Below are 16329 nucleotides of genomic sequence, written 5' to 3'. Positions count from 1 at the left end.
CCTCCCAGGCATCTTCACCCTAGTTAAGAATTAGGTCATTTTCAGAATCACAAAGCCCCTTACAATCTCTCCAAACTCATCTCCCTTTCTCTTCACCAAAGGTTAACAAATAAAATACTCTGAGTTTCATGTTAATCATTCCTTTGTATAATGTATACATACTATTTACTCATGTCTGGACATTACACTATTTAGTTCTGCTTATTCTGAAATTTTACATACATGAATACTTTTGTACTTTCACTGCACGTGTGTTTTGAGAATCATCCGTATTTCTGTGTAGCTGTGGTCCAGTCATATTTACTGGTGCTCAGTATTTCTTTGTAGGAGTATACCACAACTTACGAATCTATTCTTCTGTCAATGGGCTTTTAGGGTATTTCCACTTTAGGGCTATTATAAAACAACATGTCAACATGCCTTAGTTCCCTGTGAAAAGCCCTAGACATAGACACATTTTCATGATGAGTCATAAGATACATACGTTTTTCAGCCTGAATAAGTAATGCCAAGCCTTGGCTGGGTAGCTCAGTTGGTTAGAGAGCTGTCCCGATACACCAAAGTTGCAGGTTTGATCCCCAGTCAGGGCGTATAAAAGAATCAACCAATGAATGTATAAATAAATGGGACAACAAATCATTTCTCTCTCTAAAATCAGTAATGCCAAACTTTCTATAATACATTTAACAGTTTACACACCCAACAGCAATAGACGAGAGTTCCCACCACTCTATGTGTTTATGAATACTTGGTTCTGACATTTTTAAAATTATTTTTTTGTTAATCCTCACTTGAGGATATTTTTCCATTGATTTTTTGAGAGAGTGGGAAGGGAGAGAAAGAGAGAGAAACATCGCCTTGAGGGAGGCACATCAATTGGTTGCCTTTGCACACGCCCCGACTAGGGCTGGGGATCGAGACTACAACCATGCCCTTGATTGGAATCAAACCCGGGACCCTTCAGTCCATAGGCCAACACTCTTTCCACTAAGCGAAACAGGCTAGGGCCTGACAGATTTTTAAAGATTTGATAATCTGTAAGGTGTGAAATAGTAGTATCTAATTGTGCATTAATTTGCATATCTATTATTACTAATATAATTGAGCAGCTTTTCATTATCATGGGCTGTGATTTCTATTTTGTCTTTTCCTGATCTTAATGTAGTTGAATTTATCAGTCTTTTATAGTGCTTTTTGAGTCTTGTTTCAGATTGCTACCAATTTATCAGAAATTTGTTTTTCTTCCTAGGTGCACAGCTAGATCACATTTCACAGATTGTATTGTTCAACATGTCTAGGTGACTGAGTCCTAACCAAGAGAATGAGTAGAGGTGATGTGTGCTACTTCTTGGCTAGGCCCATGAAAGCTCTGACACCTCTGTGCTCTTGTCTTCCTTCCAGTTGACTAGGTTAGAAAACCCAGGGCATTTTGGCAGCCATGTATTGAAGATGGCAGGGCTGCCATCAAACTGATGGCTTGGAGGAGAGCCACCCTGCCAGTCATGTGTATGTGCCTTAAACTTACAGGAGCGAGAAATGAACAACTATAGCTTTTGGGGTGTTTTTTAGAGCTGTTAATCATAAGTTAACTTTATACATGTTTAAGATATTCTTCACTAATCTGAGATCAGAAAAAGACCACCTATATTTTTGTCAAAAGAATTGAAGTGTTTCAATTAGAAAAAGCTGAATGAATTATTGAACAAATACCTAAGCTTCGTTTTTTAGCAGTTTCTGGTATTATTTGTGTTTTTACCCCCAAAATGTATATGTTGAAGCCCTAAATCATAGTGTCTCGGAATGTGATTGTGTTTGGAGACAGGGCCTTTTAGGAGGTGATTAAGTTAAAATGAAGTCACTAGGGTGGGCTGAAATCTTATGACTGGTGTCCTTATGAAAAGGAAATTTGGAAGACCACATGAAGATAAGGAAAAGACAGCCATGTATAAGCCAAGGAAAGAGGCCTCAGAAGGAACCAACCTTGCCAACATCCTGATCTTGGAGTCCCCAGCCCTAGTCGGGGCGTGGTGAGAAAATAAATGCTATTTATCATCCCAGTCTGTTATTTTTTTTTTTATGGCATCAGAGCAGACTAAGACACTCACCCTTCATAATATAGGGATCAGATTACATAAACACATTAATTTACTGTATACAGTAGTTGGTATGGTAAACGTAAACAAAACCTACCCATAGTGTTAGTAAAGAAAACATTTTGGGGTAAGATACTTGAGAAACAAAAATTTTAAATTGTTTTATGAGAGTGGAATTTTTCCTTTGTTATTTGTGATTTAGGGACTGAGGAAAGGAAGATGGGATTAAAAGCAGAGGAAACATCTTGACCAAAGGCATATATGTGGGAAATTTAAGTAGCATATAGGTAGCAGTAAATATCTGTAGAAGATAGATAAAAACTAAAATTGGAGAGAGGACAGTTCATTCTAAGTTTGCAGAGTTACTATAGTAAAAAGAACACTAGGATCAGAACCTGTACCAGGTTATATACTATATAACTATCACTATCTGACTTTGGGAAAATATCCTTGATAAGCTTGGAGAAAATACCACTGATACAGCTTATGACCTGCTTAAACTTTTATCATTGCCCCATTCTCAGTCGTTTTCTTAATACTGAATCTCATTTAAATAAAAAGTTAACGATACCTAGGCCAGCCCTTTCACAGTCCCTCCTGTTGGTTACAAGGAAGGTGAAAGAAGAAAGCACACACTACTATTCTATCACATCCAAGACAGAGGTGAGATCTGAAAGGCAATTACTTTGGTTTCCGTTTTTGTACATTTAGGAAAAAAATACGAGGTAAGGTGACAATGCTAGAGTAGAATTCTCATAATAGAACATAATTGACGTTTGCTTCAGGGGAAATTGGGAAGTTGTATTAAAAGCCAAAAATAGCTCACACACTGATCAGATTTCTACCTGAGAACCTAGTCTTAGATTCTAGAGAACAATCCAAATTATGCTAAAATGACATTAACATTCACTACATACTGCCTTGTTTGCAACAACAAAAAAAATGAGAAATGCCTGAAATTTCCAATAAAAGGAAAATGGCTCCATTGTTATATCCATTTGTTGGAATATGATGCAGCCATTAAAAACCATATAAAATCCTTAATACCTAATGTTAAATACACAAAATATAAAAACTAATTTTTATTATACAAAAATATCAGAAAAAAAATCCGAAGGAAATACAATTGACTCTTGAACACAAGTCTGAACTGCAAAGGTCCACTTATACACAAATTTTTTCAATAAATATACAGGCAGCACTCTGTACCTACAGGTTTCACATCCGTGGATACAACCAATTGCAGATGGAAGACAGTATTTTCAACCTGCGGTTGGAAATCTGCAAACATGGAATGCTGATTAAATGTATTTTCCTACATCATTTAATAGAAGGGACTTGAGCATATGCAGATTTTTGTCAGCAGGGATCTTGAAGCCAATCCCCACAGATATCTAGGGATGACTTAAATATTGGAGGGAGTCAAAGTTATACATGGATTTTTTGACTGTGCAGGGTGTAGGCACCCCTAACCCTCACGTAGTTCAATGATTAACTGTAAATGCCAGTAACAGATCAAGTGTGGGAGTATGGGTCATTTTCTCCCTTGTTGTTTTCCCAAATATCCAGTCATGTGCTTATATCCCTTTAGTTTAAAAAAAAAGTTCAGAAAGTATTTAGATGCAATAGATGTTACTAGTGTGCAGGACTGGAAAGAGAAAAAGATAGATTTAGGCTCTAATCCAAGTTTTAGTTGTGCCTACAGTTTAACACAATAGGGAAAGAGTGGGAAAGAGGAACTCTGTAAAACTGAATATTTTAAAAGTCAAAAACAGAGTGGCTCTTGCATTCACTGAACTGAATGTATGAGGTGTTTTGAATGAGAAAGTATTGAAATCCTCTCTACCATCTAAGTAGAAAGACAATTGTAAGTTACTAAAATGAATTCTTAGCGAAGTAATGTGAGTGCGGAAGATTTGGTCCAATAGCAGCAGAGGTAAGGGTGGAGAGACAAGGACAGACTGTTGCACCCTTTTCAGAAGTCTCCTCCACAGATCCATCTGGTAGAGGGGCTCCCAACTTACATGCTTCTCCTTCATAGCAATACTCTATCAACATATGTCTTGAGATTTAAGTCAGACTGAATCTATCTTGGTTGTGATGCCCAAGGAAATAAGACCCATGATTGACTGAAATGTACCAAAAGCCAGAGAATGTAGTTTCAGGGCAATAATAAAATGAAAGAAAACAGCTCATGCAGAATCATGTCAAAATGATGGGGCTTTATTTCTGTGGATCCTTTGGTGTCGAATAAGGTGGGGACTCTGTCTAAAGCTATCCCCACATTCAAGACATTTATAAGGTCTTTCTCCAGTGTGAGTTCTCTGGTGTATAATGAGGGTCGCACTCTGACTGAAGCGTTTCCCACAGACGGAACATTCATAAGGCTTCTCCCCGGTGTGGGTTCTCTGATGTTTAGAGAGGTCAGAGCACCGTTTGAAGCTTTTCTCACATTCTTCACATGTATAGGGTCTTTCCCCTTTATGGATTCTCTGATGTCTAAAACGGTTGGAAATACGGCAGGTCTCCCCACATTCAGAACATTTATAGTGTTTCTCTCCTATGTGGATTCGTTGATGCCGATTGAGATGTGAGCTCTGTCTGAAGCTGTCCCCACATTTGGGACATGTGTATGGCTTTTCCCCTGTATGCGTTCTCTGGTGTTTAACCAAGGCAGTACTCTGAGTGAAGCTCTTCCCACATTCTTTGCATTCATAGGGTTTCTCCCCAGTGTGGATTCTATGGTGTTTCAAGAGGTCAGAACGCTGTTTGAAACTCTTTCCACAGTTATCACATTTATAAGGTCTTTCTTCACGGAGCTGCCTCTGGGTCTGAAAAAGGCCTGAAGTATGGAAATTTTCCACATTGTCAATAGATTTGTGAGGTTTCACCACTTGAAGTTTCATTATATTTAAACTCTGTTTGCACCTGTTGCCATGTTCAGCACCATTAACAGACCGCTCTACTGTCAGGCCAGGCTGACAAAGAACCAAGTTGGAACTTCTGGCACTATTCCCAATTTCATTATTTTTGGAGTCTCCCTCTTCTGTGGGAACATTCTTGAGATCTGAGATGCTGGTGAGTCTTTGCTCCTCAGGAGAATTTTCAATTTTCAGGAATAAAGGGTTTCTTGAGTGCTTTTCTACCATCTCCTCATGGGTGTCACCACATTTGGACAACAGGGGAGCATTCCCCTGGGATCTTTCTTGTAGCTGCATCTGTGGCTCTACTTCTAGACTTTCTTGCTTTGGAATTAACTCTTTGTTCTCTGTTCTGGTTTCCAAACCTGAAAAATTAAAATACAAATTGCTGACATTTCATCCTGTGCAAGAGTGAAATAAACGAGTGCTAGCAGAAAAATAGCCCCACCAATAACCTTTTTAATCTCGATGAAACCACTCCTGAAGTTGAATTGTTTTAGTTAACCTGTCAGATATGTTCACATTTTCCTGTACAAACCCCATGTCTTTGCTTTATACTTGTGCCTGCACCCACCAAACCATCTCTTATCCGCCTGCCCCACTTCACTGTTCTATGAGTCACCATATTATGACAGGCAAATTTAGAAGGGTGTCAAGAGAGGTGGTATAGCTTTTATCCTATGGCTGAAGTATGATTTGACAAAGAAATTCTATTCATGATGAGTTACTGTATTAAACATACCAGGCGCCTCCAATGTCTGAAGGCAGAGTCTGTGTGGGCGATATATCTAGTACTGATTGAAAGTCTATAATGAACAGTCAAGACACCAGAGTCCATCCCCCAAGCCAGAATTCTTACAGTTTACTCTCCAAGAAGGTCAGACCAAATAAATTCTGGATCAGGGACATCAGGCATAGTTAAAGAACAGGTGACAGGTACCATGAGCATATCAGGACAATCAAGTGAAAACTAACACACTAATTGGTAAAAACCCAATGTACTGTCCTCTCCTCAAGCTCAAACTACTGGCTCCAAAGCTTAAGTTTTCCAGGCAGAAAGGGCAGAAAAAAATTTTTAATTCCTCACCTGAGGATATGTTTATTAATTTTTAGAGAGGAAGGGAGAGAAACATTGATCAGTTGCCTCCCATTATCAGCCCCTACCAGGGATTAACTGCAACCTCTTTGGTGTATAGGATGATGCTTCAACCAACTGAGCCACCTGGCTGGGGCAAGGGCAGAAATTTTTACAGCAGGAATTTCATAGGCTTATTCCCTATTGTATCCCCATCTACAATAGCACCTGGTTTACTGCAGACACTCAATAAAATATTTGTTGAATAATCTCTTGTTGAAATATTTGTTGGAAAATAAAGCTAAGGAGATCTCCTAGAAAGCGAAATAAAAGATAAAGAAATAGGAAGGGGATCAGGGGACTTGACAGAATCAGTCCATGAGTTCCAACATCCAAATGAAAGAAATCCCAGAAACAACATAGTAAAAATGAGATAAAAATAAGTAGATAGATAAATAAAAAAATACTATAGAAAATTTCTCACAACTCAAAGATATGGGTGTCTATGTTATAAGGGCCTGCCAACTACTCAGAACAATGAATGGGGAGAAAAAACACCTACCTCACATTAAGCCATATCCATTGTGAAATTTCATAGTAGCAGGAATAAAGAAAAGCTTCTAAAGCAGTGGTTCTCAACCTTCTGGCCCTTTAAATACAGTTCCTCATGTTGTGACCGAACCATAAAATTATTTTTGTTGCTACTTCGTAACTGTAATGTTGCTATTGTTATGAATCGTAATGTAAATATCTGATATGCAGGATGGTCTTAGGCGACCCCTGTGAAAGGGTCGTTCGACCGCCAAAGGGGTCTCGACCCACAGGTTGAGAACCGCTGTTCTAAAGGCTTCTACACAGGACAAACAGATTGTATGCCAAGGATAAAATATCACAGTGACATAAAATTTCTCAATAGCAACATGGCAAGCTAGCCAGAAAATTGAGTCTTCAAAATTCAAACATGTTATTTTTAATATTGAATGCTACATCCAGCCACACTATAATACAAATGTAAGAGAGGACTAAATATATTTTCTGAAATTGACAAAGTTTCAAAAAATTTAGCTTCCAAGTATATGTTCTCTGGAACACACTAGAAGAGTTCTCCATCAAATCAAGGGGGTAAAACGAAGGAAGAAAATTATATGGGATCCAGCGGGGAAAAAAGGAATTCCCAGGGTGATAGTGAAGGAGAGTCTAGGACAGTGATGGCGAACCTTTTGAGCTCAGCGTGTCAGCATTTTGAAAACCCTAACTTAACTCTGGTGCCGTGTCACAAATAGAAATTTTTTGATATTTGCAACCATAGTAAAACAAAGATTTATATTTTTGACATTTATTTTATATATTTAAATGCCATTTAACAAAGAAAAATCAACCAAAAAAATGAGTTCACGTGTCACCTCTGACACGCGTGTCATAGGTTCGCCATCACTGGTCTAGGACAACAGCTGGATAACAGGTCTGGAGAAGAAGCCTATTCCACTGGAGCAGAGGAAGCCTCAGGGGAATCTCTCCAAGGGGATATTTAAATGATGGCATATCTGATATATGTGAACATGTTGAAAGGAGTTTTACATTTCTAACAGAAAGCTTGTGAGTGAACTAGTGTTCAGTAGTTAGAAGAGTAAGCACATGCAGAATGAGGCACTTTTAATTCCAGGGAAAACTGTAAAAGGAAAGTGTAAAAGCTGTAAAAGAAAAGTTATTCAATATGTAGGTGAATGTAGATAGTATTTTGTTTTTTTTAGATTCAATTTTGATAGATACGTTTTTATTGCCATTTTGTTGTTCATATTTTTAATCTTTTTTTCCTTCTCCTTTTATTTATTTATTTTTAATATATACAGTAAATATACTAGAGGCCCAGTGCACGAATTCATGCACCAGTGGGGTCCCTCGGTCTGGCCTGCGGGATCGGGCCAAAACCAGCTCTCTGACATCCCCCAAGGGGTCCCAGATTGCAAGAGGGTGCAGGCCAGGCCAAGGGACTCCACCAGTGCATGATCGGGGCCGGGGAGGGACTTGGGAGGTTGGCCAGCCGGGAAGGGACTGCAGGAGGGCTCCAGGGCGTGTCCAGCCAGTCTTGCTCAGTCCCAATCGGCTGGACCCCAGCAGCAAGCTAACCTATAGGTCAGAGTGTCTGCTCCCTGGTGGTCAGTGCACGTCATAGTGAGCGGTTGAGTGGCCTTAACATATCATTAGCATATTACGCTTTGATTGGTTGAACGGCTGACTGGTCAACCAGACACTTAGCATGTTAGGCTTTTATAATATAGGATATAATAAAATATATTTTTTAAAAAAATAAACATAAATGATGGTAATCATTGATTGGCTGTCTCCTGCATGCCCCACACTGAGGACCCAGCCCACATCCCAGCATGTTCCCTGACTGGGAATTGAACTGTGACCTCCTGGTTCATAGGTCGACGCTCAACCACCAGCCATGCCTGCTGGGTTCTTCTATTTTTAAAAGGAATACTGAGACTACTGTGTTAAGACATCATGCCATCAGCTGAATACCAAATGTTGACAAGGATATGGAGAAAGAATTCTTGTATACTGCTTGTATCCTTCTGGACAGCAAGATGGGCAAATATCCCTAAGTATATTCTTGTCAGAAACTCCTACATATGAGCACAGAGAGAAAGACAAAAGAATGTTCAGTATACTGTTGGTAATGGTGAAAAACTGAAAGTCTTAATCTCCATTGACAGGAGAATGGATAAATGAACTTAGGAATATTCTACAATGTATATATGGATGTTAAAATGAATAAACTAGAGCGATATATATCAACGTGGATAAATCTCAAAATGTAGTTTTGGGCCCTAGCCAGTTTGGCTCAGTGGAGAGAGCGTTGGCCTGCAGGACTGAAGGGTCCCAGGTTCGATTCCGGTCAAGGGCATATACCTTGGTTGCAGGCACATCCCCAGTGGGGGGAGTGCAGGAGGCAGCTGATTGATGTTTCTCTCTCATCGATGTTTCTAAGTCTATCCCTCTCCCTTCCTCTCTGTAAAAATCAATAAAATATATATACATTTAAAAAAATGTAGTGTTGGAAAAAGGCAAGGTGTAATAGAATCATACAGTAATATACATACCATAAAAACATGTTAAAGTAGTATATATATGTTTATATAATCACATTCATACATTTACATTTTTTTTTATTCTTGATTTTATTAAGTCAAAAGTCTGGGTTCACATTCTGGGTGCATTTGTCTATTCCTGTGTTACTGTCACATTGTCTTTTTTTTAATTTAATAATTTTTATTTCTTAAAGTATTAAAAAGAGTATTACATATGTCTCCTTTTTTTCCCCCCCTTGACATTCCCCCGGCCCCTACTCCCCGCCCCCGGTGTCTTGTGTCCATTGGTTAATCTTATATGCATGCATATAAGTCCTTCGGTTGATCTCTTAATCCCCCCCCAAACCCTCCCCAGGCTTCCCACTGTAGTTTGACAGTCTGTTCAGTGTTGCTCTGCCTCTGCATCTACCCCTGTTCATCAGTCTATACTGGTCCCCATTATCTGTCCCAACCTCACTGGAGCAGTCCCAACCTCACCGGGGCCGTCTCAGCCTCACTGGGGCCGTTTCAAACTCACCAGGGCCGTCCCTACCTCACCGGGCCCGTTTCAATCTCACCAGGGCCCATATATTTACATTTTTATATACATGTTTACACACACATATATAGAGAGAGGAAAAGAGAGTGAGTGAGTGTGTGTGTGTCTACATGAATATATAGAAAGAATATAAAACACACATGGAAATGATAAATACCACAAGATATTGGTTACCTCTGGAAAAGGAGGGAAGCCAGCAGCTTTCAAGGAAGGTACACATATAGCTGTAACACATTTTTATTTTTAAAAAATATGAAGCTGCCCTAACCGGTTTGGCTCAGTGGATAGAGCGTCGGCCTGCGGACTGAAAGGTCCCAGGTTCGATTCCTGTCAAGGGCATGTACCTTGGTTTCGGGCACATCCCCAGTAGGAGGTGTGTAGGAGGCAGCTGATCGGTGTTTCTCTCTCATCGATGTTTCTAACTCTATCCCTCTCCCTTTCTCTCTGTAAAAAATCAATAAAATATATTTTTAAAAAAATATGAAGCCAATGTGGCTGATATTAAAATCTGATAAACCTGGGTGGTAGATACAGAGGTGTCCATTATACTTTTCTGTATGCATTTTATTGAAAATGAATTAAAACAAGAAGCTGAATCTGTCACCTAACAAAACAGAACAAAAAGGTCTTACTTAACGTCACAAAAGAGAACCTAGGACTCTCAACCTATTTCTCTGAGTGGCAGACTGGCTCAGGGATCAAACTAAAGCAAACCCTTCACAAATGACACACAGCTAGAAACAAGCAAAGTCATAGCACTTACTTGGTAGGACTGTGTTCCCATAATCCTTCAGCGTGCTCTCCCTGTAGATGTCCCTCTGAACTGGGTCCAGATGCTCCCACTCCTCCCATGTTACAGGTACATCCTTGACCTTCACCAATCCCTGAAACAAAAAGAGACCTCCCGTCAGCACCTGCTGTCCCAGGATAGCCTTACCACTAGTCTCAGGATAAGGCTAGACTCAGTCAGCCAGTACTGAGGAGGAAGCACTGAGAATGAAGAAACAAACACTTCTGTTGAGCCTTTACCAGTGACTCTTGTACTGACTGGGTAGTTTCAAATGACCAAAAACAGAAGCTGCCGTTCTCTTGCAATCCCAAAAAGCCATTCTGTGGACTGTCTACACTAACTTGGGGTAAGAGCAAAATAATCATTTGCGTTACATCACTATGATTTATCAAAATGGAAATCCGATATAGATTAAAAATGTATAGATAACCAGACCAGAGTCCTAAATTCCAATGCTGGCTCTGTTTCCTCATGTGTGAAATGGATATAAATATCTGTCTTAAGAAGATGAAGGTACCTCATCAACAGCAGGTACTTAATAAAATTTCCTTTCCCTTCCTTGACCATTGCACAATAAGATGATTACCCAATAAGATGATCTTTTGAAAAGCTTATCTTAATGTAAGTTGACTATGTACAGAAGGCAAAGCCACAGTTCTTAGAGAGGGAAGGTTCTAAAACTGGTGCAGAGAGATTGTCTAGGTTCCAGTGATGACTCACCAACTGACTCCAAAAATCTCACACTCAATGTGAGGGAAGGAATTTTTTTTTAAATTTTCTACTATGTTTTGACATGTTAATAAAAAAAACTTTCTGGCTGGGAGACTTCCCCTCTGAGTGTCAGCCAATTCTTAGAGAGCGAAGGTTCAGCTGAGACTGGTTAATCTAGAGCCCTATCTTCTCTATGGGGCCTGCACACCCAAGGAGGCAAGATCAGCCTCTGCCTTAATCATCCCAAGGTCAGGTACCAGGCAACTAGGAACCACGGCATAATTTACAGCTGACTGGAAGATTTAAACTAAGCAATCCTATTGTTTACCCTGCCATGCTCTTCCTTTCCCTCTAAAACCCCAATTTCGACTCTGGCCTAACTTTTCCCTAGCTCCTGTCACCTGCCTCCTGACTACCACCTGGTGTCTTTCCCATGAGGTTCTGTGTAGCATGCAGTGCCTCCTGTCTCCAGGACCTGAGTATAGGACATTTCACACCCTCCCCCTCGCCCAGCCTCTCCTCCATCTCTGTGTAAAGGAAAACCACACTCCTGTGTGTCTCCTCTTAATACTTCATTACAAACTATTTCCCTTCTAACACCAGATGTGTTTCCACACGTCAAGCAATTCTCCAACACCAGCTGGCTGTATCCTACAGTTTAACTCAATTCTGACACCATGTACCTGGAGATGGGTTCAGATCCCACAGGTTGAGGGATCAGTCCTACAAGACTGCCCCCTTCCCAACTTCAGATGCTAACTGTAAGCCCACACCCTGTTTCTGACCAACCAGCTTTAGATCAGAGGTTCCCTTGACCCTCTCTTTGGGTTCAAAATCAATTTCCCAGAGCAGCTTCAGAACTCAGGAAAACAATTTACTTACTAGATTACCAGCTTATTATAAAAGGTTATAACTCAGAATCCACAAGATAGAGGAGATGCATAGGGCAAGGTCTGGGAAGGTCCCACGCTCGGAAGCTTGTCCCCATGGAGCTCGGCGTGGACTGCTCTCCCGCTAAGTGGATGCACTTACAATCTGGAATCTCCCTGAACCCCATGCAATTGGAACTTTTATGGCGGCTTCATCACGTAAGTGTGATCAGTAATTAACTCCACTTGCAGCCTCTCTCCCCTCTCTGGAGCACTATTATCAGCTGTGGGAGGAGGGAGTCGCCAAACCGTTAAAAGAGTAAAAAGGGAACCTCACATTCAAAGTGGTGGGGCATTGCTCTTCTAGCATCTGACATCTTTCTTACCCCAACAACTAGTTACACAAAAGGGTGTCTCACAGTGAGTCAACAACACCCTCCAGTAGGTGTTGTGCTGAGCGGTCTCCAACTCAAGGATCATTTCCTGAATGGATTCGTCACTGTTTCCCACGGAAAGGAAGAAGTTTTATGCACATTCTAAAGTGCACACAAAATGTCGTAGGGAAGAAAAAAAACCTTCTGAAACTCATACACCTCCCTTCCCCGCACTCCCACCACCAGCGCACTCCTCACCGGGAGCGAGGTTCCGCCGCGCGTTCTCCGAAGAGCCCGCACCGTGGCCGCAGCCTGGTCGGCGCTCGCGGGGTCGCGCCTCCGCACGCGGTCCCGCAGCTCCGGGGGCAGGGCGGTCAGGAACTGCTCCAGCACCAGCAGCTCGAGGATCTGCTCCTTCGAGTGCACCTCCGGCCTCAGCCACCGCCGACAGAGTTCCCGGAGCCGGTTCAGCGCCTCTTCGGGTCCGGCCGCCTCCTGATAACGGAACCGCCTAAAATCCTGTCGACAAGTTTCGGGATCCAGACAGTCCACAGGCGGGTCGGGCTCCCGAACTCCCGGTGAGTCTTCCTCCACTTTCACTATCAGAAGTCCCTCACGCAGGGGCGGCGCGGCGACCCCCGGCCCTGCGGCCACCAACCGGGCCCCCGCCTCGGCGTCACTGCCTTCACTTGCGACCAAGCTCGAGCTCATCTTTCTTCAGCACGCGCTGACTTTCCCGGAGTTTTGCCTTCAGGTGAGAAGCGAGCAAACCCTGCAAAAACCCACGGCACTCATCGTCCTTCCTTATGTAGAGGCGCAATCCACCCGGCCCCCTGCAGGAGTCCTCCCACCGCCGGCTTCGCCACTTAGGACCGGCCCGTCCCGTGACAAAAAAAAAAAATCAACAGAAACTAGTAACTCGGGCCGGAAGTGCGTCACCGACTCCCTGCGGTAGACACCCTCCCGGGCATTTCCGGGATCTCTCTAGGCGCCTTGGAGGACTGGGATGAATCTTGGTGGTTTGCCGCCCGCCCCTTCCAGGGATGCTCTTCTTGTATACTCTGCTTTGTGCAGATTATAGTCCTTCAGGTTGCAGAACTAAGCGATACTCTTCTTTTAAAACTTGAATGTCATTCTTTAATACCCTGTCTGTGAATAAATTTTTTAAAATTAAATCTTTATTGTTCAGATTATTGCATTTGTTCCTCTTTTTTTCCCCCCATAACTCCCCTCCTCCCAGTTCCCGCCCCACCCTCCGCCCTCACTCCCCACCCACTGTCCTCATCCATAGGTGCACGATTTTTGTCCAGTCTCTTCCCGCATCTCCCACCCATCCCCCCCTCCCCAAGAATAGTCAGTCCATTCCCTTTCTATGTCCCTGATTCTATTATAATCACCAGTTCATTCTGTACATCAGATTATTTATTGTGAATAAATTTTTAAAGTCTTGTTTTAGGAAAAGTTAAAGATCCAACATTACAATGAGTTGTAAAAAACATTCACCCATGTGGTATTTGTTTACACAAGAAAGGTTTGTAGAGTATCTTCTACATGACAAGACATCCTGCTCGACACCATAGATGCAAAACATAGTCCTTGTCCTCAAGTTGCTCACAGTCTCCTGGGATCACGCTGGAGGGCTGGGCTCAGGATGGCAGTCCTTTATTCTAGGCTGGGTAAGGGAGGTGTGGTGCTTGCATCCACACTGGCTGGGTGAAAGGTCATCCTTTCTCCCACGCAGCCTAGGGGGCGGGGTGGTGCTCCCTTCCAGGTTGCCCGGAGGAGTGGGCATAGTTGATTCTAGGCTGAGTGATGGAGTCCCAGGATCTCTGCCCTTTTGCCCGGATGCCTGAAACCCCTGGGTTGGGGAAAGACTGATGTTGGGGTCAGAGGAGGGGCAGGGCCTTACCCTGATCTTGAGGCCACAAATCTTGGTTTTCATGCTATCTAAGGTGAGGTAAGTGCCCATGATGTTGTTATATGTTTTTCTTGTGAGTAATTCCCATATTCGTGCTTCTTCATTATTTGGGCTACCTGGGGGGCTGCGTCACCCCAAGGTGGCTCTATGTCTGGTCTCAGTTCCTCTAACTGCCCAATGTTGACCCAGCAGTTTTTCATGATATTTTCCAGGGTTGGTCTTTGGCTAGCGTTGAGGGTTATTAATTTTCATAACAGTTTTTGGCATTGTAGAGACAGGAAGTATGGTATAAAGAAGCACCCATTCAAGATGTACTCAGTAAATTCGTCAAAATTCTTTACCACAAATGGAAGTTCTCCTGTCACCATCCTCTAGAGCACTACCCCCATGTTTCAGACATCCATCTTCAAGCCCTCATAGAGTTCGAACCAGAACAACTCTGGGGCCATATAGGGGGTAGTACCACAGAAGGGAGTCAGTTTCTCTTCCATAAATATCCGACTGAGGCCAAAGTCTGCTAATTTAACATCCATCTCACCACCTCGAAGTATGTTCTCCAGCTTTAGATCCTGATGTATGATGTGCCTCTGGTGACAGTAATGGACGACTGATAGTAATGGCTGGAACAGAGCTTGGGCTTCCTTTTCCGTCATGGGGCCACAGTTCTCTCAGTAGTTGAATAATGTTTCTTCATTGGCATGTTCCGTGAAGAGATATACTTGGTCCTCGGTGGTAATGACTTCACACATCTTGGTGATATTAAGATGATCTAGTTCCTTAAGAGAATGAATCTCTTGGAGAACAGCAGAGAAACTCTGCCAGTTGACAACTTTCACAGCCATCTCTGTGCTGGTGACAACGTGCCGAGCCAGCCTCACCTCTCCAAAGCATCCCTTCCCAATGATGTTGAGTATGAGGTAGTTGCCAATATGGCACTCCTCATTGGCAGAGATGGCTGCAAAGTCATCACACTTAGTGACTTAAAAAATAAAAAATATTCTTTGATATCTGTTCTCACTGAAGTGGATCTGTGGGAGGAGGGAGAGAAAGAGGAGGAGAAAAAAAACGAGAAAATAAGCCAACTAGTCCATGTCCAACAGGTCACTACCAATCAGCTTCCTGGGATCTAACAGACTAAAATCTCAGCCCAGCCCAGACCTTATACAGGAATGGTTTGCAATTCCATCACAGTGGCGCCTTATGAGGTCAGAACAAGAAATGGATCAATCATGGCTGGGGATAAACCACAGTGGTTTTCTCACTTTTTAGTCTCATGACCCCCAAAGAGCTTTTTGTTATGTGTGATATTCAAGATTAATATTTATTTAATCTTTATTTTATTAGAAATGAAAATCGGTAAAATGTAAAAAAAGAAAAGTCTGACTTACGTTCATGCTTCACATCTCAGTTCAAATATCACCTGCTTAGAGAGGACTTCCCTGATCATCCATTCCTACCCACCTCACCCAGCACATCACGTTTTGAATTTTCATAGCACTGACCACATTGTAACTGATTCCTTTTTAAAAATCCTCACCTAAAGATATGTTTTTATTGATTTTTGTTTTTTTAGAGAGGAAGGAAGAGAGAGAAACATCGATTGGTTGGCTTCCATATGCATCCCAACCTGGGATCAAACCCACAACCTACACAGTTGCCTTGACTGGACAATGAACCTGTGACCTTGCGGTGCATAGAATGATGCTACAACAAACTGAGCTATACCGCCTAGGGCAGTGTTGTTAATTCTTGTTTACTGTCTGTCCTTCCCATGAAGGGGGAGCATGACTGCAATGTTCCCTGTGTCTAGCACAGTGACTGGCAACAAAATAAGTGTTTAATAAATATTTGTTCACTAGATTAATATAGAAATTTGGGGGAACAAAAGAAAATATGGGCAACTACTATTTAATCCCCCCCTTCGTTAAAAAAAATCTTTATGAAA

The 16329-nt window shown here is 42.0% G+C and overlaps 1 protein-coding gene across 4 annotated transcripts in view; it reads right to left on the bottom strand.

Annotated features, from left to right (window-relative positions):
* ZNF394 (zinc finger protein 394) overlaps positions 1-13361 on the bottom strand; it is a 31011-nt gene extending 17650 nt beyond the window's left edge. The window contains exons 1-3 of one of the 4 annotated variants that reach the window (XM_006081045.3): positions 12725-13361; positions 10486-10606; positions 4296-5379 (exon numbers count right to left, since the gene is read on the bottom strand). In XM_006081045.3, coding sequence (XP_006081107.1) covers positions 4301-5379; positions 10486-10606; positions 12725-13177 — 1653 coding nt within the window. In that variant the 5' untranslated portion in view covers positions 13178-13361 and the 3' untranslated portion in view covers positions 4296-4300. Of the gene's footprint in view, positions 1-4295; positions 5380-7456; positions 7781-8493; positions 8720-10485; positions 10607-12724 lie in introns of those variants that run through there. The other 3 variants (XM_023760768.1, XM_023760724.1, XM_023760694.1) reach the window with 3 other exon arrangements.
* Between the last annotated feature and the right edge of the window lie 2968 nt (positions 13362-16329).

The sequence above is a fragment of the Myotis lucifugus genome, unplaced genomic scaffold (genome assembly GCF_000147115.1).
Source record: "Myotis lucifugus unplaced genomic scaffold, Myoluc2.0 scaffold_0, whole genome shotgun sequence".
Lineage (NCBI taxonomy): Eukaryota > Metazoa > Chordata > Mammalia > Chiroptera > Vespertilionidae > Myotis > Myotis lucifugus.
This window is presented reverse-complemented; position numbering and strand designations above follow the sequence as displayed.